Source organism: Dermacentor andersoni, chromosome 2 (assembly GCF_023375885.2).
Source record: "Dermacentor andersoni chromosome 2, qqDerAnde1_hic_scaffold, whole genome shotgun sequence".
Classification (NCBI taxonomy): domain Eukaryota; kingdom Metazoa; phylum Arthropoda; class Arachnida; order Ixodida; family Ixodidae; genus Dermacentor; species Dermacentor andersoni.
In genome coordinates this window covers 142,693,813-142,715,503 of record NC_092815.1, presented here as the reverse complement: position 1 = coordinate 142,715,503, position 21,691 = coordinate 142,693,813, and the positions used below count along the sequence as shown (strand labels likewise).

Below are 21,691 nucleotides of genomic sequence, written 5' to 3'. Positions count from 1 at the left end.
TGCCCTAAGTAGATGTATTCCCTTACCACTTCCAGTGCCTCGCTACCTATTGTAAATTGCTGTTTTTTCCGAGACTGTTAAACATTACTTTAGTTTTCTGCAGATTAATTTTTAGCCCCACTCTTATGCTTTGCCTCTCCAGGTCAGTGAGCATGCATTGCAATTGGTCCCCTGAGTTACTAAGCAAGGCAATATCATCAGGGAATCGCAAGTTGCTAAGGTATTCTCCATTAACCTTTATCCCCAATTCTTCCCAATCCAGGTCTCTGAATACCTCCTGTAAACACGCTGTGAATAGCATTGGAGGGATCGTATATCCCTGCCTGACGCCTTTCAGGACAAATATCACGTGTGTCTAATAAAGGAGCTCGCTGGAAGTCTTTGCAAATGTCTGTACTTCGGCGAAAAAAGCTGAGTATCTGGCCCGCTTTACCTAATGCGTAGTCAACATGACGCTGCCAATGAAATTAGGCGAAAATTTTTAGGTATTTATACTCTAATACCTTATGTGTTGCAATATCATTAGTGGTGTGACAAGTCTGAGGAGCCAGCTCTTCTCTAGTTCATTCCACGAAATCTGTGTTATTTAGTTTCGACTGCATGCGCCATCGCGTGCAGCAGTCATTACTTTTGTGAATATCTCTTTGCATACAAATTTCGTCCTGAGCAATAGTGATTTTCTTGTACAATACGCTGTCATCTGCGCAAATTCGCTTTCTATAGTGTAAGTTATATTATTACCGCACAATAAAAGCAACAGTGGCCACAAAACAAAGCCTTGGAAAAGTCTGAATTTACTTCTGTTGAACTGGACAGGACAGAATCAAAAACAACGAACTGGCGACACGGTGCGACGTAATCAGCAGCCCATAAGATCACCTGAGGAAGTATATTATATGCGGTACTTTTGCCCAGAAGTAAGGCTAGCGTTACCATATGAAATGCCTTCTTGAAACCTTAGAATTCGCAATCGACCCAATTTTTATTGCCTAATGCACACGATATATCATGCTCAAATCCGGGCAGTAAAGCCTTCGCGAAAGCCTTGCTATCGAGGCCTGAGCAGTGAATACTGATTCATATGCTGTATAATAATGTTATATATGTTTAGAATTTCGCGTACAACACAAGTACGATATATTGGCCTGATGTTAAACACTTCGCACGGAGGGCCTGATTTAAGGATCGGTTTGACTACTCAAGTGAGAATGGCGCAAACGCCCAGGGTCAGGTGAGATAGAAAACCAGGACGAGTGCAGACTGGCAACAATGATTTACTTTGAAAAACACGCGATTTATTTACCCTTGCATAAACACGTGTAGCAGCTTAAATACTAGTGGGTAAATAATCAATTTCTAGTTCGTTCAGACACGCCGGTTGGCCTCGGAAACGCAGATGTCACCGGACATACGAATAAAGAATGCTTCGGCAATCTCCCTCGCTATACCATCTTTGTGTCTTGACAGCATCTGGTTTCTTTTAGCAACGGTTTGCACTTACATTCCTTGCAACGTAGGCACCGATTAGACGATTGCGGCCCTTTAAAAGAAGCTCTTTGTTCCACTAAAGGATTGTTCAAACACCGTCCTGTTTGTCCAATGTATAACTTCCCGCAGGACAGCAACTGTGTCGCCGTCATGCAATCGTCATCGTGCCGTCATCGCGATGCCGTCGTGGATGTTCCCTCGTCGTTATTCCAGCTTCGTCATCCTATTCCCTTCATACCGTATTCGTCACGCCGACGTCATCTAGCCACAGTCGTCACACGCTCGTCACCACCCCATTGGCCTCCTGCCATCGTTGGCACGCTGTCGTCGTTATACCATCGTCATCATTTCAGAATTGTCATCCCGTTGTCGTCATTCCGTCGTCGTCATAGCACATTCGTCGTTCCATTGACATCACAGTGTCGCCCTCGGGTCGTCATGATTAGAACCGACCCTGGCGAGCGTGTGTCATAGCAAATTGGGCCGACCCCGCACGTAGCTGAACCAATGGAAATCTTAAAATCACCCCTATAGAATCTAAATAAAGGTGTCTTCATGAATAGTTTTTGACGCTACATTGCGAGAATGCTAATCACATTAATGCGATAGTCGTCATGATGGGTAGGGTCGAATCTATTTTTACCCCATCACTGTGTAACCAACTAGCAGAAAAGTCTGATCTATATAACATTATCTTGCAACATTTTGTTTTTGAAAGAGCGCCCTGGAACATTTGGATGGTGAGTAAGACAGCGATTAAGAAAATCGTCACCTGAGTGTTTAAAGAGCTTTGATCAGACAATTCTGCAAGAAAATTACGCGCTTAATTTTTTTTCTTTTTCCACTTACATTATTGGGTTCGTGATCTAAGCTGTAAGACGTTTAGTCTATAGCTATTTCAGCTCTTTTCTTTTTCAGAGATACGTGAGAGATTTGAAGAAAAAAGGACACAAGATAAAATTAAAGGAGAGCATGCTCAACGTTATCAACGGCATCCACAAGCGAGATGGCCGACTCTACGCCAACACCGATTTCAGGAAGGGTAGCACTGTCGACGGGGAGTGATGCATAGCAAGCCATGCTGAACCAGAGCAGATCCACGGAAAATAAAGATTGTCCCACAATGAGCTCTTTGGTGTTCCAGTTATTGCATTAGCTCCAAGCAATTAAAGTTCATCGGAGCAGGAGGAGGCTAGATTAAGCATTTATCTTATAAGCTCGCTGTATTTTATTTATTTATGAATTAGGTGCCTGTTGCATGGGGTCCTAATTTTAATGAAGAAATTTCCATTGGTAAGAGTCTTTTTCCAGGAGGATTTTTTTCGGACACTTCATCACCAATTTAGTGCTTGCACTTTTCCTTGGCAGTTTGCGATGAGAATGGATGCGCAGCTTTCTTTCGCGTTCACCGAATAAGGTGCGTTTTTTTTATTCCACGCCAGAGCCAGAGTCTAAATTTGGCGACCATAACACCGACAGTGTCAGTCTGAGCCAGCCGTACCCAAAATTTATTTTATGGAGGGGTTTCGCGGCGACAGCGGTGGCTATTAGGAAATATTTGTTCTCACGTCTGAGTCAAGCGCATTGCTGAGATATGATAGCACAAACAAATAATAGATATATTTTGACCCCATGAACATAACGTATTCAAGTTGCTCTGAGCAGTAGATTGCCACGGCTATAATCTCGCTGGGCGCCAGGACTCCCTAACCGTCCCCTTGATTGCGGGCCTGGCGTCAGATGAACCGTAGTTAAAAGACATATTCTTCTCCACATGGACCACATTCTAAGAAATTAAAATCTGCTATTCCTTGTTTGTTGCCCTAATTAAAAGAATACTTGAGTCAAGCGTTTGGCAACAGCTCGTGTGAGGAGTTAAGCCTGAGCTAGAAGTATATACATATATATACACATTACTACCACAACGTAATCGTTAATTTCATTGTTGAAGTCAGTCAGTCAAGTTGAGACACAGTGCAGCGGTCGGTTTCAAAATTCACAGGACGTTAGCTATCTCTTTGGCACTGAACTCATGTACTATGACAGCAGCAGGCCAACACAATTAGCGTGTTCCGACGGACGGCTCTGCAGTGATGACAACGTCGTACTTCCCTGTCCGCTGCACTATTATCTGCACTGGCCTCCGATATTCGTCCACAGAATGCCCAATACGCAGTCTGTGCGGGGCGCAACAGCTTGCACAAGTTAGCAAGCGCAGGTGTGCGACGGCGCATTAGTTAACGCGTCCTCCACTGAAGTGCACATTCAGGTAGCGACACGAGTTGAGATGACGAATTAGGCTCTCTTTCTCTCTCTTAATATATATATATATATATATGTATATATATATATATATATATATATATTCAAATACCATGGTCGAGACGACGCTTTATTCCAAAAAGGAAAAAATGGCGTCGATGCAAAAACGAACACGAGCCGATGATTGATGATGACTCTGTACAGATGAAGATGAAGTCCGCATAAATGCTTACGCTAATTTCCCCCGTGGACGGAAGCGGCCAGCCTGGCCGCACATTAGACAGTGGAACGGAGATGAAAGGGCTTCAGGCGAGAAACGTGCACGATCTCCCTTCCGCGGCAGCGTCGGTCAGTTGGGGCCTCAACAGGTGTAACGGGATAGTTCACCGGCGAGGTCTGCTCTACGACTTTGTAGGGGCCAATATATTGCGACTCAAGCTTCTCACATAAACAGGGTGTTCGTGCAGGTGTCCATAGGAGCACATCGTCACCAGGGCGGTAGGAAACGACGCGATGAGAGGCATCGTACCGATGTTTGCGATCGTCTTGGCTGGCTATAGTGTTCATACGGGCCCGACGACGACATTGGGCAAGACGAGACACAAACTGGTAGCAAATGATTGGTGAAGCGTTGACGGGGCCAGAGAAGAAAGAAACGTAGAGTGATGAGGTTGGGTGGCGGCCGTATACTAAGAAAAACGGAGAGTATCCGGTGGTCCGTTGAACAGACATGTTGTACGCAAATGTTACAAATGGGAGAATCGCATCCCAGTTACGATGATCAGGTTGAATATACATGGATAGCATGTCACACAGCGTGCGATGAAATCGCTCTGTTAGGCCGTTGGTTTGAGGGTGGTAGCTAGACGTTGTCTTGTGCACGGTGTTGGACGCTTGCAGAACTTGATTAAGAGTGCTTGAAAGAAATGCCTTGCCTCGGTCGCTCAAAAGAACCTGAGGCGCCCCGTGACGTAAGTAGACAGCCTGCAAGAAGAAGGCCACTACTTCTGAGGCAGCTCCTGAGCGTATTGAGGCTGTTTCAGCGTACCGGGTCAAATGGTCAACAGCAGTGACGATCCATCTGTTGCCGTCTAGAGTAGGTGGGAGAGGCCCGAAAAGGTCAATGCCGACGACAGAGAAGGGTTGTGCTGGACAAGGAAGTGGTTGTAGGGTCCCGACCGGAGCAGTAGTAGGTCGCTTACGGTGTTGGCAAAGCGTGCACGAGGCAACATATCTAGCTATGCTCGTGGAAAGGCCTGGCCAATAGAATCGGCTGCGTATGCGCTCGTGTGTTTTGTGGTAACCCAAGTGGCCTGACGTAGGGTCATCGTGTGAGGCCTGCAGAACTGCAGCGCGAAGAGAGCGCGGTAGAACGGGAACCCATCGATGGCCTTCCGGGTGAAAAATGTACCGGTAGAGCACGTCGTCTTCAAACTTGAACAGTTTGAGCTGTTTCCGTAGCCTGGCATTGGGTGGAGACGAAACACCGCTAAGGCGATTGATGATACCATGGCAATAGGAATCGGCGCGCTGGTGAGTGGAAAGCACTGAAGGGCGGTTTGATAGAGTCAAGGAAGAAATCGGTGTAATAGACGAAGCGTCCTCCGTGCGGCCGATTTGACACGGTGATGTGATGTGCTCCGATGATGGTGGTAATGGGCATCGTGAAAGAGCATCGGCATCTCGGTGCTTCCGTCCGGACTTATATATGACATCGAAATCATATGCTTGTAATCGGAGTATCCAGCGGCCAAGGCGCCCAGACAAGTTTTTGATCGTCGACAACCAACATAGGGCATGGTGGTCGGTCACAACCGTGAAATGTCGACCGTGGAGATATGAACGAAATTTCTGAATTGACCAGGCAACAGCCAAACACTCTTGTTCGGTTATCGAGTACTTCATTTCCGCGGAAGTGAGAGTGCGGCTTGCATATGCAACAACCTTTTCGCAAAATTCGTGGTCGCGCTGCAGCAGTACCGCACCAATTCCGTGACCGCTGGCGTCAGTATGAAGTAATGTGGGCGCCTTGTCATCAAAATGACAAAGAACAGGCGGGGATGTTAGTGCGCGCTTGAATTCTTGGAACGCGGCTTTACACTGACCGTTCCAATCGAAGGAACTGGAACTAGCAAAGAGCTTGTGGAGGGGCGAGGCAATGCTGGCAAAGTTCCGAATAAAACGTCGAAAGTATGAGGCGAGTCCAATGAAGCTGCGCAGTTCTTTTGCACGAAGTGGGCGTGGAAAGTTGAGCACCGCGGCAATTTTATCCGGATCGGGCTGGATGCCGTCTTTGCTAACTAGATGACCCAGAACTTTAATCGTTGTGCTAGCGAAACGGCACTTCTTCGTGTTTAGTTGAAGTCCGGCCTTAGAAAGGCATGTGAGCACTTCATCTAAGCGTTGCAGATGGTCAGTGAAAGTCGAGGAAAACACGACGATGTCGTCGAGGTAACATAGATAAGTTTTCTACTTGAGGCCGCGAAGAACAGTGTCGATCATTCTTTCAAATGTGGCGGGAGCATTGCATAGACCGAAAGGCATTACATTAAACTCAAAGACCATCCGCAGTAGAAAAGGCGGTCTTTTCTTTGTCCGCTTCGTGCATTGGAATTTGCCAATATCCGGAGCGAATATCAAGGCTGGAAAAGTATTGCGCGCCTTGCAACGAATCAAGGGCGTCATCGATACGGGGCATCGAATATACATCCTTACGGGTGATTTTGTTAAGCGCACGGTAGTCAACACAAAATCGTACCGATCCATCCTTCTTCTGCACTAAAACGACGGGTGATGACCAAGCACTGGCGGAGGGACGTATGACGTTTCGTTTCAGCATATCGGCGACGTTCTCCTCGATGATTTTGCGTTCGGCCAAAGAGACTCGGTGGGGACGACGGCGTACAATAGTCTGGCCATCGGTGTCGATACGATGGAAGGCAACGGATGTCTGTCCGAGTGACGAAGTATCGATGTCAAAGGAGGCCTGGTGCTTCGTAAGCAATTTTAGCAACGCTTCATGTTGAGCAGCAGTAAGGTCAGGACTGATCACGGAAGCAAGGGCAGATGAAGCAGATTTCTCCTGTTGAGGAAGAGCTTGCGAGGCGGCAAGAGGAAGCAGGGAGACTGGTTGAGTATCCACATAACAGGTCACTGCGGAGCCTTGAGGTAGGAGGATTGTCTCAGTGGTCGCGTTTAAAGCGATGATTAACGCAGAGCTTTCTTTGAACCGCACCAGGCAGGAAGCGAAGACAATCCCACGGCCAAGACAGCGACCGTAAGGAGTGATGAACACGTCGCCATTGGTGATGTCTGTAGAAAAGAGACTTATGACTTGCTCGTGGCCGGGAGGCAGTACAGAATCGACAGCAATGAGAAAACGCAGTCGTGGCTCATCGGCACTTCCGCTGCAATGAACTGTCTCGGTCATATGGACTACACGTTGACGGCAAGAGATTAAAGCGGACGCTGACGAGAGAAAGTCTCAACCTAAAATTAATTCATGAGCGCACGGGAATAAAATCGCGAATTTAATGTGATGACGGATACCATCAATGAAGACGCGTGCTGTACATTGGGCTGATAGTCGAATGATTGCTCCATTAGCCCCAATCAGGGATGATCCAATATAAGGCGTCTTCACTTTTCGCAGACGAGAGCACAGGTCCGCACGCATAACAGATTTAGTAGCTCCCGTGTCAATCAGAGCTAACAAAGGCACACCCTCCACAGACACTAATAACATGTTAGAAGGATGTTCAGGAGGACTTGGAGCACCTCGCGGCGATGCAGTTTTCCCTCCAAAAACTGCACTGGTTAGTTTTCCGGTCGCTGGATATGGAGTTGGGAGACAGGTCGAAGTGGCGAAACAGAACGTCGGAGCGGCGATGGGGAGCGGCGTCTTGAGGCACGTGTGTTGAGTGCGGTGTTGGAGAAGTCGGCCGGAGATGGAGATCGGCGAACGGGGGGATTATCGTCATAAGTGCGGTAAACGCGAGAAGGTGGCTCATCGCGTTCAAAGGCCGCTTAACCACGACGTTCGTCTTGTTGGCGGCGTCGGCAAAACCGGGAGATATGTCCTCGAAAGCCGCAGTAGTAGCAGATAGGTCGCGACGAACGCCAGGCAGAGTAGTAAGGCGGGTTCGGAGCTCGGGTGACTAAAGGTGCCAGGTGATCGTGAACAGGCGCAGATGGTGCGATTGGAGATGGCGCGGCTGGCATTGCAGCAATCTGGGCGTAAGAAGCTGGTTGTGGGCAAGGAGAAGCGTTGGTATGCTGGGCGTTCTGCAGGGAGGCCAATTCTTCCTTAATAATACCGCGCAGGTCAGTAGAAGAAGATTGGACGTGAGCGCTGCTGCAAGGGGGTGAGCCATGCGCTTGCAATTCCTCACGAATTATTGCTCGAATGATAGACCGGAGCTCAATACTGTTTGCCAGGGGGTTGTCGGAAAAGTCCGGTTGCAAGCGGATTGATTGCAGGGCGTCGAGGCGCTGACAGACGGAGACGACGTCCGACACCGTCGAAGGGTTTTGAGCGGCGAGTGCGTTGAAGGCAGTAGATCCGATACCCTTAAGAAGGTGTCGCACGCGATCAGGTTCTGGCATGGCACTGTCGACACGGCGGCAAAGCGCGAGGATGTCCTCAATGTACGAGGTATACGACTCGCCATAATGCTGGACGCGCTCAGACAGCCTCTTTTTCGCAACTTCCGAACGAACCGTGGGTGTGCCGAAAATCCGCCGTAGCTGCTCCCTGAAAGACGACCAATCACGGAAGTCTCTCTCATGATTCAGGAACCATGTCTTGGATACTTGAGAGACGTAAAATGGCACGTTGTTTAACCTCGATGTCTCGTTCCAGTTGTTGTATTCGCTGACACGATCGTAGTTGTCGAGCCAGTCTTCAACGTCCTCACCAGGCAAGCCAGAGAAGATTTCAGGATCGCGACACCGGTTGTTGGCAGGGCTCGGAGTGGGGGTGGTTGGCACTTGAACAGAGATGGTGGACGCTGCGGTCTTGTCTTGCGACATCGCGGCTTCTTGGCGTAAGCGGCGTCCCGAACGTAGCTCCAGGAGAGATCTTGAAGTAGATTCAGGTCGAAGGGATCTTAAAGCGCCTCCACCACTTGAAATACCACGATCGAGACGACGCTTTATTCCAAAAAGGAAAAAATGGCGCCGATGCAAAAACGAACATGAGCCGATGATTGATGATGGCTTTGTACAGATGAAGATGAAGTACGCATAAATGCTTACAATATATATATATATATATATATATATATATATATATATATATATATATATATATATATATATATATATATCTATATATATATATATATATATATATATATATATATATATAAATAGAGAGAGAGAGAGAGAGAGATACTAAGCGAGCCGTTTCGTCGTCTCAACTCGTGTCGCTACCTGAATGTGCACTTCAGTGTTCAGTGCCTGCCCCGCCCTACCGATTCAGCTCGCACTGACGGACAGGGGCCAGGAGCTGCTGGGAACATATGGGTCCCGTAACTAGGGAACCACCCCGTCTGGTGCCTGCGTGCACCACCGATTTATTTCGGGCCCAGTAAATGTTGCTTCATCATCATCATCAGTGTTTAGTGGAGGACTTAAAGATGTGTACACACACACACACGCATATATATATATCTATATATATATATATATATATATATATATATATATATATAAATATGCTTGCGTCTGCTTGCGGGGAAATGTAACAGGTACGAAAGGCACGGATAAGAAGAAAAGAAATAGAAGACGAAGAGAACGAGGAGTTTGAGAGGCCGGGCTGCGCTGCGATCACGCTACGGCCATCGTGTAAATAAAACCATTTCTTCGCAACTCCTCGTAACAGTTGTGGTGGAAGGTGCGGGGTAATCGACACGCGAAGGCGGAGGCTGAACCACTAGTTCTTCGAGGAGCCGTCGCCTTGCTGGACTTCCACCGAATCCACCGGTGTTGAATATGTCCCACGACGCAGGCGAACAACGGCCCATTCCAACTGCTGCGCCGACCAGTTCCGTTCTGCTTCTGAGAGATGCGCGTCCCTTCGCCGGAAGATCGGACGAAGACGTCGAGGAATGGCTCATCCATTATAGCCGGGTAAGTGCCGCCAGCAAGTGGAACAGCGCTTCTCAGCTTTCGAACGTCGTGTTCTTTCTAACGGATACTGCGTTGTTGTGGTTCGATAATCACGAGTAAACGTTCACAACATGGGGAAGATTTGTTTCTGAAATCAAAGAGCGATTCGGGGACTCCGCGACGAAAAAGAAAATAGCAGAAGAGACGCTACTGCAACGTGCGCAAATGCCAGGTGCAACCTGCGCTACCTACATTGAGGCAGTAATAAAACTGTGTAGGATGGTGTACTCTGGAATGTCCGAGGAAGACAAAGTCGGGCACATCCTAAAAGGAATTGCCGAGGATGTTTATAACTTCCTCATCGCAAAAGACAACCTGGCTTCCGTCGCTCACATCATTCGGCACTGTCGTACTTTCGAGCAACTGAAGACAAGGCGCATCACGCCGAAGTTTGGCAGGCTAGCCAATGTGACGACAGTTGCAAGCGTGGACAGCAACCAGGCCCTCGATCTGGCATCAACGATCCGACAAATAGTTCAGGAAGAGCCCAGCCTGCAGCGCGGAAGTGACACATCCAGGCACTCATAACTTCCGCCTATCACCAGATTTCGAGCCAAACGTGGCATCCTTCTCCCCGTATCCTACGGCAAGGGGCACTGAGAATTATGAACTCGCGCCCCGACAGCAGCCACGTCTCTACGACAGAGGCCCTACAATTATGACGCTCGGCCACAGCGAGAGCAGCCGCGTTTTTACCCCCGAGGCCCTGTGACTTCTGTCAGGCCGCGACAAGAACAGCACCGACCCTACTACCACGACGCGGCTAATGAACGATATAACGGATTTCAGCAAGCAGCAGAGACATGTTATCCACATGAAAACGAACTTTCTCGCCGACCGCAGCCGCCTACCATTCGTTGCGAGGAAGACGCTGTGAACCGCGAACCTCCCGTGTGCTACTACTGCGGTTCCACAGGCCATATTAGCTCGGTATTGTCGCCAAGGCCGTCAATCACGTTGGGCACCACCGATGTTCTCGCCACCCAGAACCCCTACTTCATATTAACGCGACAGCGTTAAGGAGCTCGTGTCGCAGAAAAGCCGGTGTCGTCGGCGTTGGTGTCGGCATCGGCGGCGTTGGCCGTGAGCGATAAATCCCAGCAGGCACTTCATGAATAAAAAACAACTTGCAAGATGGGCTGGGTGGGAATCGAACCAGGGTCTCCGGAGTGTGAGACGGAGACGTTACCACTGAGCCACGAGTTTTTTTTCTTTATTTGCTTCAAAGCGGTACAAAAGCGCCTCTAGTGAACGCGGTGTTGCCTTAGAAACGAGCTGTTTCTAAGGCTCAGGCGTGCGTCGCTTGCTCAGGCGCACATTTCGTTGTCGTGCCGAACGCTGCGTTGCTCGACGCTCACCGCGTCCGATGCGGGGCGCGTAGTCGCTGCGCCGTAGCGCGTCTTACACCCCTTGGCGGGTCGACGGGAACGCTGTCGCGTTCCACTCTTGAAGGCGAAGCTTAAGCGTCCTCCAATTTTTACTTGCGGACGACCGATTTGCTTCCAATGAACCACTTCTCACACGAGACCAGACGCAGCGATTCGCCAGCATCTGAGCGGAGTTTGACGCCACCAAATAACCGTCCCCGTCGCTCTCCGTCTCCTCGGCGCCGTTCTTCCTCACCGCCGCCGGGAAACTAACATCCGCGGCCAATGGAGGTGTGGTCGCCGGACGGTCTTTGCAAGAAATACATCTGCCTGTTGTGATGTTCCAAAACAAAGTGAATGTCTCGATTGACGGAATACCGACCATGGCGTTAGTTGATACTGGGGCGACTTTGTATGTGATGAGCCTCGCTTTCAAAAACCGGCTAGGCCACAAAGTTATATTTTCTTGGAACGACGGTATGACCTTTCGTGGAGTAGGCGGCGAGTGGCTTCATCCCTTTGGTGTTTGTGCTGTGAGTGTTTTGTGGGCTGGGAAAGTTTCTGTGTCGGAATTCCTTGTTCTTTCTCGTTGTTCGCACGATGTTATTTTTGGTATCGATTTTCTTGAACAATGCGACGCTTCCGTGGACTGTGGTTGTGGCGAAATATCATTGAACAAGTTAATTATATCAGCACATTCCGAACAAAGCTCGCGTGGCGAAGACAGACACACAGACACACTCAGTGTTCTTGATGAAGTGATTGCACCATCGTGGTGCCTGACGCCCGTTCGTGTTTCTTCAACTACTGTTGACGCTGATTGTGTTGACCTTGTAGTTAGGCCTCTCCGCATAAACTGTGCAAAGAAAGCTATACTTGTGCCCTGCTCTGTCGTGTGCATGACGAAAGGAGTCGCCCCGTTGTGGGCGCTGAGCTGTTCCGCCACGCCGGTTGTCCTTCCTCGCGGTATGAAAATCGCGCTCTTCGATGAAGCCGCATGTAGCTCAATAGCGGCACTAACTGCGGACGTCTCTACAGCTTTCTCCCCTTGCGATAATCACCACTCTGACTCTCTGTAAAACGGAACGGCAAGAATTGGTGCAGGTCCTTGCCAGGCATGAGGCTGCATTCGACTTCAAGCATGGAGATGCACCCCTTCATTTACCGTCGTCCCGCGCTCGTCACAAAATAGGTACCGGCTCAGCCCACCCCATCCGCCAGAAGCCCTACCGAGTGTCATCGTCCGAGGGCAAAGTTATTGCAGAGCAAGTCGAGGAGATGATGAACAAAGGTGTCGTTCAAGAGTCGTCTAGCCCATGGGCAGCCCCAGTAATCCTGGTCCGAAAAAAAGATGGCTCCTGGAGATTCTGCGTGGACTACAGACATGTAAACACAGTGACGAAGAAGGATGTCTATCCACTACCGTGAATCGATGACGTCACTGATTGCTTACACGCTGCTTCATACTTCTCAACACTTGATTTGCGATCGGGGTTTCGGCAAATACCTATGGACCCTGCCGACAAGGAAAAGACTGCTTTCGTTACTCCAGATGGCCTATTCGAATTTAATGCTATGCCTTTTGACTTTTGCAATGCTCCTGCCACCTTCGAAAGATTCGTGGACACAGTACTACGTGGTCTAAAGTGGGAGATATGCATGTGTTACCTCAATGATGTTGTAATCTTTGGTCACACGTTTGAAGAACATAACGAGCGCCTCAGTCTCGTTCTCGACTGAATTGAGTAAGCTGGACTGGTTCTAAACTCAAAAAAGTGTCTGTTCGGCGAACGTCAAACACTGGTCCTGGGAACCTTAGTCCACAAGGATGGCGTCAGACCCGATCCTCGTAAGATTGAAGCACTGAGCTCCTTCAAGCCACCACAGTCAGCAAGAGAACTCTGCTCATTCAGTGGCCTATGTTCGTATTTTCGTCGTTTTGTTCCCCGGTTTGCCGGCATCGTTTACCCGTTGACAAGTATTTCGCGACAAAATGCATCCTTCGATTCGACACGAGAGTGACGCATCATTCTCTCAACTGAAGTTTATACTAACGTCAACACCCCTCTTGCGTCACTTCGATCCATCTTGCCCGACTGAAGTTCACACTGATGCTAGTGGAATCGGGATAGGAGCGGTGCTTGTACAACGTCACAGTGGTGCAGAACATGTCGCATATGCCGGCCGTTGCCTGAGCAAATCTGAACGCAATTATACGGTTACGGAACAGGAATGCCTGGCAGCCGTTTTCGCCATACGAAAGTTTCGGTGTTATCTTTACGGTAAACCCTTCAAGATTATCACCGATCATCATTCTTTATGCTGGCTGGTCGGTTTGCGTGATCCCTCTGGTCGCCTCGCACGTTGGGCGCTGCGGCTCTAGGAATATGACTTTGTGGTATCGTGCAAGAGTGGCCGTCGTCACGCTGACGCAGACTGCCTCTCTCGGATTCCTCTTGCGACTACCGACTGCAATACTGAGAATTTTGACGGCTGTCTCGCTGCTGTTACTTCTACCTTCCCTGACGCGGCAGACTTTCAGCGAGAACAACGGAATGATGTTACCCTCGATCCGCAATTTGTCGCCGCCCGTACTTCTAGAGGCAGCGGTCGCTTTACTGTCCCTGATAAATTGCCCTTCAAAACTAATTACACCGGGCATGGAACGCGTTTTCTGCTTGTTGTCCCCGAGAGTCTCCGCTCCGACGTTCTACGCGCCATGCATGACGATGTGACATCCGGCCATTTCGGCTTCGTACGAACGCTGCACCGCACGCAGGAGCGCTTTAACTGGCCCAAGATGTACGAAACAACCAAGCGCTATGTCGCTAGTTGTGAAACGTGCCGATGTCACAAGCGACCGACCACCGTAGCCCCCGGTCCCCTTCGGCCATTGACACCCGCCCAGTACGCCGTTCGAGCAAGTAGGCTTTAACCTTTTGGGTCCATTCCCGTTATCTAACAACAAGAACCGTTGGATAATTGTTTGCGTAGACCATCTTACACGGTATGCAGAAACTGCAGCCATACCGTTTTCCACCGCCGCTTGTGTAGCGGTCTTCTTGCTGCGTTTCGTGGTCCTTCGTCATGGCCCACCACGCGTCATCATCAGCGACCGTGGTCGCCAGTTCACGGCTGACGCCATTGAAGAGTTACTTCGTTTGTGCACTTCACAGCTCCGTCATTTCACGCCGTATCACTCACAGACCAATGGCCTCGATGAAAGGACAAATACAACGTTGACCAACATGCTTGCCATGTACGTCTCTTCCAATCATAAGAACTGGGACGGCGTGCTGCCCTTCATCACTTACGCATACAACACGGCGAAACACGAAACCACGAACTATAGCCCATTTTATCTGCTGTATGCAAGGTTACCGCGAAGCCCTCTGGACACTTTCTTACCCTTCGCTCTGCACAGTGACGATTCTGTATCGAAGACTTTGTGTCTCGCCGAAGAGGCCATCGAATAGATCGTCTTCGTACTCTGGCCTCGCAAAGTCGTTCGAAAGAGCGACACGACGATCGTCACGTACAAGTATCGGTGAAAATGGTGACTTGGTACTTCTTTGGGCAGCGCAACGCAAGCGTGGATTGTGCCAAAAGTTCGTGTCACAATATTCAGGCCCATTTGTAGTTGTGGGCCGCCTGAGCGAACTCACGTCATAGCTCGCCTACTGTGCAATGGTCGTCGATCAAGCAGAACTCAGCTGACTCATATTGCTCGCCTGCAGCCTTTCTACCCTGCTTGTGCATCCTGACTCGCCCCAAGGGCTTCGTCTGCTTGCGGGGAAATGTAACAGGTACGAAAGGCACGAACAACAAGAAAGAAGAGAAGACGAAGAGAACGAGGAGTTGAGAGGCCAGGTTGTGTTGCGATCACGCTACGACCATCGTGTAAATACAACTATTTCTTCGGCCGTCCAGCGTGCCCGCGATCGGGCCGGCAGACTAGATCTGTCAGTCCCGTCGTGGTATTGCCGGGTGCGCGTTTTATCGCGCTTTGCTGGACCAAATAAAAGTTTATTCACTCACTCACTTCGCAACTCCTCGCAACAATACACACACATATATATATATATATATATATATATAAGGAAAGCTAAAATCTTCAGGCTACCTTTCAAACGTACAGAACTGGAGCGATTCCACAAGGTAAACAGAACGAGTATATTATTTCAATAGTTTCGACCGGTGGACCGATCTTCATCAGGGTTTAAAAAAAATGCCATTTCAGCACTATTGCGAAAACAGCAGATCGCGAGCCCGGTCGTTCTCAAGTACATCAAACCAAAAGGCACAGTGGTGAAAGTGATTGATACTTTCTAGGCGCTTTGGCAGATTTACAGCAGCCTTATTGGCAACCATGCAGGGCAAGAGGAAGGCTGAGTCCCATTTCTGCAGGGCGAGAAGGCCAGTGAGAGAAAAGTAACAAAAAAACGAGGTAGACATAAGTGGCGGAAGGGCAGACGGGCGAAGAGGAGCGGTAGCTAGGTTCACGTTGACATGAGGCAGGGAGGGAGAAAACAGTCGGTGCGCAGCACCAGTGCGCGTGTCGCTTACGCTGTGACTGTGGTGCGTGTACCGTGCAGGCCTCTGACATATTTCTTTGTTTTTGAGACAACCGCCTCCCCCCCCCCTCTCCAATTCCCTTACACTAAAGACCACAATCTTATTCTTCTTGCTTGCCTAGTTTTACAGCGAAGCCCTATATGACTAATTTCCAGATCAAAGGCTAATTTCCAGACCATGTCCGTAGACCAAAAACTTGGGCCGATCGCGAAGATATTGCAATACCGTGTTGAACTGCGGCGTAGGTGGAGCAGGCTTCATGCATTCCGTCATCTTGAGAAAATAAGTTTAATATATTGTGTCGATACGCAACCCCTACCGGATATTAGGCTAATAAGAACAGATACTACACTTTCATGTGCGGCGGCCATGTCTACGTTCGTACCGTCCTCTCTGTCTGCATTCCAGGCGCTTCCGTATCTCCTTTCCTTTCCTTCCGCTCTCCCGTGGTGGCGCTCCCGTAAGCGTGATGCTCGCCAAGACCGCGAGGCGGAAAGAAATACTAACCGTCCATGTGGCCTCGATCCCGCAAACATAGAACGCTTCACCAGAGAAACGGCCAGGTTTCTGAAGGATTTTGTGGGGAACCAATTTTGTGTGCCCTGTGTTCTGTGCGACTGCTTGTGCTTTGCGAGTGACCTCACAACCATTACTGCCCTACGGTACGTCGACCAACGCACCATCGTCTTGGCTACGGTGAAGAAGAGGGTGTCCTCGAAGTGCGCTGAAGTGTGTGTCTATTCTGCGTGCCGATGTTCGTTAGTAAAAGGTGTCGTGCCGCGTTTCTTAACAATACATGGGTATCTATACTCCCCCCTGTGCCTCATCATCTTCCGAGGCACAACACCATGGAGGAGTGAATAGTCACCCCTCGCCTTCCACTTATGTGCCCACGGTGTTTGACGCACGGCAATGGACAGTTTGGGGGCCCACATACACAGCTTCGTTGGTCATCGACCTTGTGGAAAGGCCACGAATTTTCTCTTATCAGGTGTATACAGTGCGGTCATCGAAGTCACCGTATCGTAGTACATCCGTCATAGTGAAAGGCTGCGCGTTATCTAGATCCGATTATCTCTACAGCACAGTGTGATCTGCAAATATGACTACAAAATAGCATACGCCAGGCAATATAAATACACCCTATAACACTGCGTTTAGAGAATCATTGCCCTTCTGCGGGTTCTAACAGTTGTGCTCTGCGCTTTGAATCATCATGAGACTTCTTCTTTTTGAGTTCATTCTGTTACGGTGCATACAGTTGCATTGTTTTGTGATTGATGTTTAAGAACCACACTAAATCAGCGTAACCAAAATTGACGGGCGAAACGAGCGCCCGCTTGTACGAGAGCTGACTCGTGGTGCGCCTGGTGATCCCGCGGAGCAAAGGATGCTTCACCGGCGGACACGCAGCTGTCCCGGGTGCTGTTCACGCCTCCTCATTCTCATCAACAAAAAAGAACATCGCCCTCCCACTACCGCGAAGGCCGCTCTCCCGATCCTTAAAGAGGAGGCCACTAATTGATGATATGGTCATTGTTAAGGTTTCCCGGGGAAAGGACGTCAACAGCAGGTTCACAGTGTTCCACGTGGTTCCACGTAGTGGGCAACGGTGGGTCGTTGAGAGCGGGGAACAGTGGGACGATAGAGACGGGAGGCGGTGAACGATTCGGCGTTTTCTGATTGGTAAAGGACTTCCCTCGATGAGGGACCGAAGAAAATAAACGCGATAAAAAGTGGATCTGAAGTGCGATGAGGGTGTGCTACCATTCGGACGTGTGCTCCGACGCATACATGTGCTCCTGATCATGATCGTACACGCAACCTCTCAAATTGTGAAAATGCAAATAAACCCTTTTCTGATTCTTTGGAGATCGCCCCGAAACTCTCGATCGCCCGGCACCTGGCGCATCACCAACCACGACAAAATAATGATCGCTCGGACACTCGAAACCCAACAAATGCTTGGCCAGGTTGGGCCACGTTACCCTGAGTCCCAAAAAGAACCAGCTTACTCTCCATTGTCGCATTTCACTGTTGAGTCTACTACAGGAAAACATTGGCGAGAAACGTCATGCGTCGCACAAGACAACCAGGGAAAACGAGGCCAAAGCAGGCGGCGAGCAAGGCTTCTTCTGAACACGCAATAAAAGAGAAAGACGTGCTCGATCAAGGCAACGCGGGAACTCCTAACATGGTTTAAGACCTGCTAAATTATTAAAATAAATATGCTTGAATCCTATTGTAATGGAAGCTTGCCACAGCAATATTAATGCCTAAGAAACAAGAATGAAGGTATGTATTGGAGAATATTAGGCCCCTTGCACTTACATCAAACGTAGTAAAATTCACTGAGAGACCTCTTCACCTTTGTAACATGAAAATGATTAATGATAATTCCACGCTTAGTCCCTGTCAGATTAGCTTCAGGGCCGGTTGCTTCATCTGGCACGCCCACGTCGACTTAGAAAGCCGAATACTAGTCGTTCGACGTCATAAGCAGTACGTTGCCTTAATGACGCTCGATATCGCTAAAGCATATGACACTGTGGAGCCCACTGCACTGAAAAGTCCGTTAACATCCTGTTGTGTTTCAGTATATATAGTAGCCTGGATTCAGTCATTTTCAGGTCAAAGAGGATTCTATTGCTACAAAAGCGGCCTTTCTTCTTCTAATTACAAACAAGCGAGAGGCGTACCGCAAGGCTCAGTCCTCTCCCGGGTGCTTTTTAATATTTTCATGACTACACTGACTTGCAATCAAGAAGTAACTACTTATGTTTATGCAGACGATATTACGATTTTCGCATCTGCATACGACATCCACGCGCTATACCAACGACCGCAGACTTACCTTTGTCCTCTGCAGAGGTGGTTAGATGTTAATCAGTTTATACTCAATGCCAGCAAATATGCTATTCTCGTTTTTACGATACATGACACAGTGCAAATCTCCTTGTCTTACCACCTTCAAGACATACAACAGGTAGAGTCTGTTAAATACTTTGCAATTATAACGCCTCTCTCAACTGGCGCCCACACGTAGATCATGTGACTGGAAAGGACACCCGTGCAATTGGCATAATGCGTAGGCTGAGTAGTCGTCGAATAGGATTGAGAAGAGATACACTCCTAACGATATTTCGTATGTACGTTCGCCCTGTATTAGAATTTGGTTGCGTGCTGCTCTCTGGAGCTCCAGCCTACATATCCCGTTCTCTAATCCTCTTAGAAAGAGAAGGATTACGTTTGTGTTTAGGTCTTCCTAAATTTTTTGCAATTGCTATTATTTATTAATTTATGTAGAATCCCGTGTTCCTCCTGTTTCCTACAGGTTCCGGCTTTTGACACTGCCGGCGTTTGGCAGTGTCAAAGGATTTGTTCTTAAGGATTTATGAATCACCGCTGCCGACATTCCCAAACAGCCTTTATTTGACAACCTGCGTTTTTTTCGGTGTCAACTGGCCGCGATTGCATATTCCGCAAATTACATTCGTGCAAAAAACTTGACTCTTTGGGCGTGCGCATAAGCGATGTATTTTCTATTCCCGACAAAGCTGATACCATGGATATTCAATTCGTTGACATTTTTCCTAATAATGCAAGATTACTTCCACATCGTGTTCTAGACGTTATATTGAAAGATCATCTGAAGAACCTTCAAACAAACATCGTAATTGCGACAGATGCTTCCCAATCTGAAGAAAAGTCAGATGTACGAATATTTTCTCCGATTCAAGATTGACCATTTTCTCTTCAGCTGCCAGATTTCATACCGATCTTTTCAGTTGAATGCATGGCAATGGTGCTGGCATTCCACAAATTAGGACCATCAATTACGTTAGCCATGGTAATCACTGATTCGTTATCATTGTGCTCATCCCTTACTGCTTCTCGTGATTCTCGCGTGATGAGAACGTTTCATTCATTGATAGCTGGCTGCTTGAAAAGCGTGCGTTTGATTTGGGCGCCTGGCCATAAAGAAATAATTATAAATGAAACTGTAGACTCACTAGCCAAGGCATGAAGTGGCCCTATTCTCCCTTATTTCGATTTGACTGCTCATGTTACTGCTGCTGTATTTCGCAGGAGTGTCATTATGCAGGCAGTGTCAGGCTCTGCAATTACCAACTCTGTGGATTACCGAGACTTTGCCAAACACGAAAAATTGAAGTGTCTATTACGAGGCTGCGCTGCCGTATACCTGCGTTGAACTTCTATCTACAAAGGTCTGGTCTGGTCCCCTCACTATTATCGCCATTCTGTGGCGAAACTGAGACAGTAGACCATTTCTTGTTGTCTTGCAGGCGTTTGCCTATTAAAAAAATGACTAGTCGAAATCTCGCTACGGAATATTGGCTTAAATTTATCAGTGCCTTTGATCCTACTTTTGGAGCTTCCTTTATTGGGTTCAGTCACCGAAATGTATGCTGGGCAATCCAAAATGACCTAATTGAAACCAGTCGATTACCATGTTATACTGATCATTCTCCTTCCCCTCCATAGCTCTTATTTCTTATCTATTATTAGAATTTTTAAATACACGGTTTCCTTCTGATTATTCCTTTTCTCCACACACAACGCGTTTACTTTTTAAGCTCCAACGTTCAAATTGTTAACTCCCTTCGGTTTTTATACACCTAATTTAACCACCCCATTCATGGCCAATCCCCCACTGTGGTTATGTGCCATAGCCACTCGGGACAAATACAACAACAACGCGGGTGTCGGTCTCTCTGTCGCGGCACCACTATGCAGTTTCTCCCTCTAGCAATTGAAGTTTAACACCCTCTCTCCTGCCGCACATGTAGACGCATCTACATAACATTTACTAGCCAATTTCGTGACACACCTGCACATTTGCTACACTGTGAGAGGTTAGTAACGTTTTCCTACATTACCGCGATAACTTTCTTTTCCCATTTCAGCCATACGCACAAACAATAGTGCCCAGTAGCGAATGACCCAAGTTATCTATTAGATTGGGCCACATAAGCATGTAGGTGCTGGTTCCGATCTCGCCGTGCAAACAACGTGGGCCACTGGGTATCTGTCCAAAAAGCAAACTTGCTGCTGGCTGCTGTCTGTCTGCTGTCTGGCTCACTGACAGGGTGTGGGCATGTGCCACTAAATGCATGCCCGAAGAGACAACTTAGGCATTGGGTATGTTATAATGGTTTGTGCCCATTGTTGGCAATCCATCAGAATGGGCATGCCAAGGCGACACGAGGGGCAGTGTTTGCCTACTTTAGTCGCTTTCAGCCTATCTATCTAGTTATCTACACCCGTCTTGGGCTACTAGGTATGTGCTCCTGGTCAAGGTGAGTGCAATGATCGTTCCATTGCTGTCATTCCATATTCGTGTCATCTTGCTCTGGTCATTCCGTGAGTGAGTGAGTGAGTGAGTGAGTGAGTGCGTGAAGAAATATTACTGCAGGTCTGGCGAGGACGCGAACTCTTCGCGCACCCGGCTACTCCCACGTCGGGACCGCCAGGTCTAGCCCACTGGCCCAATGGCGGGCACGCCAGACAGCCAGGATTTTCTTGTCTAGAGCGAGGCTACGCAGAAGCGAGTCCCACTCCTCTTTGATGAACTTGGGCTATGTCGACCCGCATTCCCAGAGCACGTGCGCTAGAGTGGAGGTCTGCCCACAGGACGGGCAGGCGTCGTCGCGATATACGTCGGGGTAAGCCTCGTGGAGAACGGATAGACACGGATATGTGCTGGTCTGTAGAAGTTTAAGCGAAACAGCTTGCGCCATATTCAACTTGAGGTGAGGGGGGTAAAGACCCTTCTAGACATGTAGAAGGATTTAGTGACGTCGTTG

At 48.5% G+C, this 21,691-nt stretch overlaps 1 protein-coding gene and 1 pseudogene across 1 annotated transcript in view; one reads left to right on the top strand and one right to left on the bottom strand.

Annotated features, from left to right (window-relative positions):
* LOC126540967 (scoloptoxin SSD14-like) overlaps nucleotides 1-2,602 on the top strand; it is a 142,974-nt gene extending 140,372 nt beyond the window's left edge. The window contains exon 12 of the mRNA XM_072286171.1: nucleotides 2,407-2,602. Coding sequence (XP_072142272.1) covers nucleotides 2,407-2,553 — 147 coding nt within the window. The 3' untranslated portion in view covers nucleotides 2,554-2,602. The remainder of the gene's footprint in view (nucleotides 1-2,406) is intronic.
* A 13,452-nt stretch (nucleotides 2,603-16,054) lies between these two features.
* On the bottom strand, nucleotides 16,055-16,236 carry LOC126541077 (U2 spliceosomal RNA; annotated as a pseudogene).
* Between the last annotated feature and the right edge of the window lie 5,455 nt (nucleotides 16,237-21,691).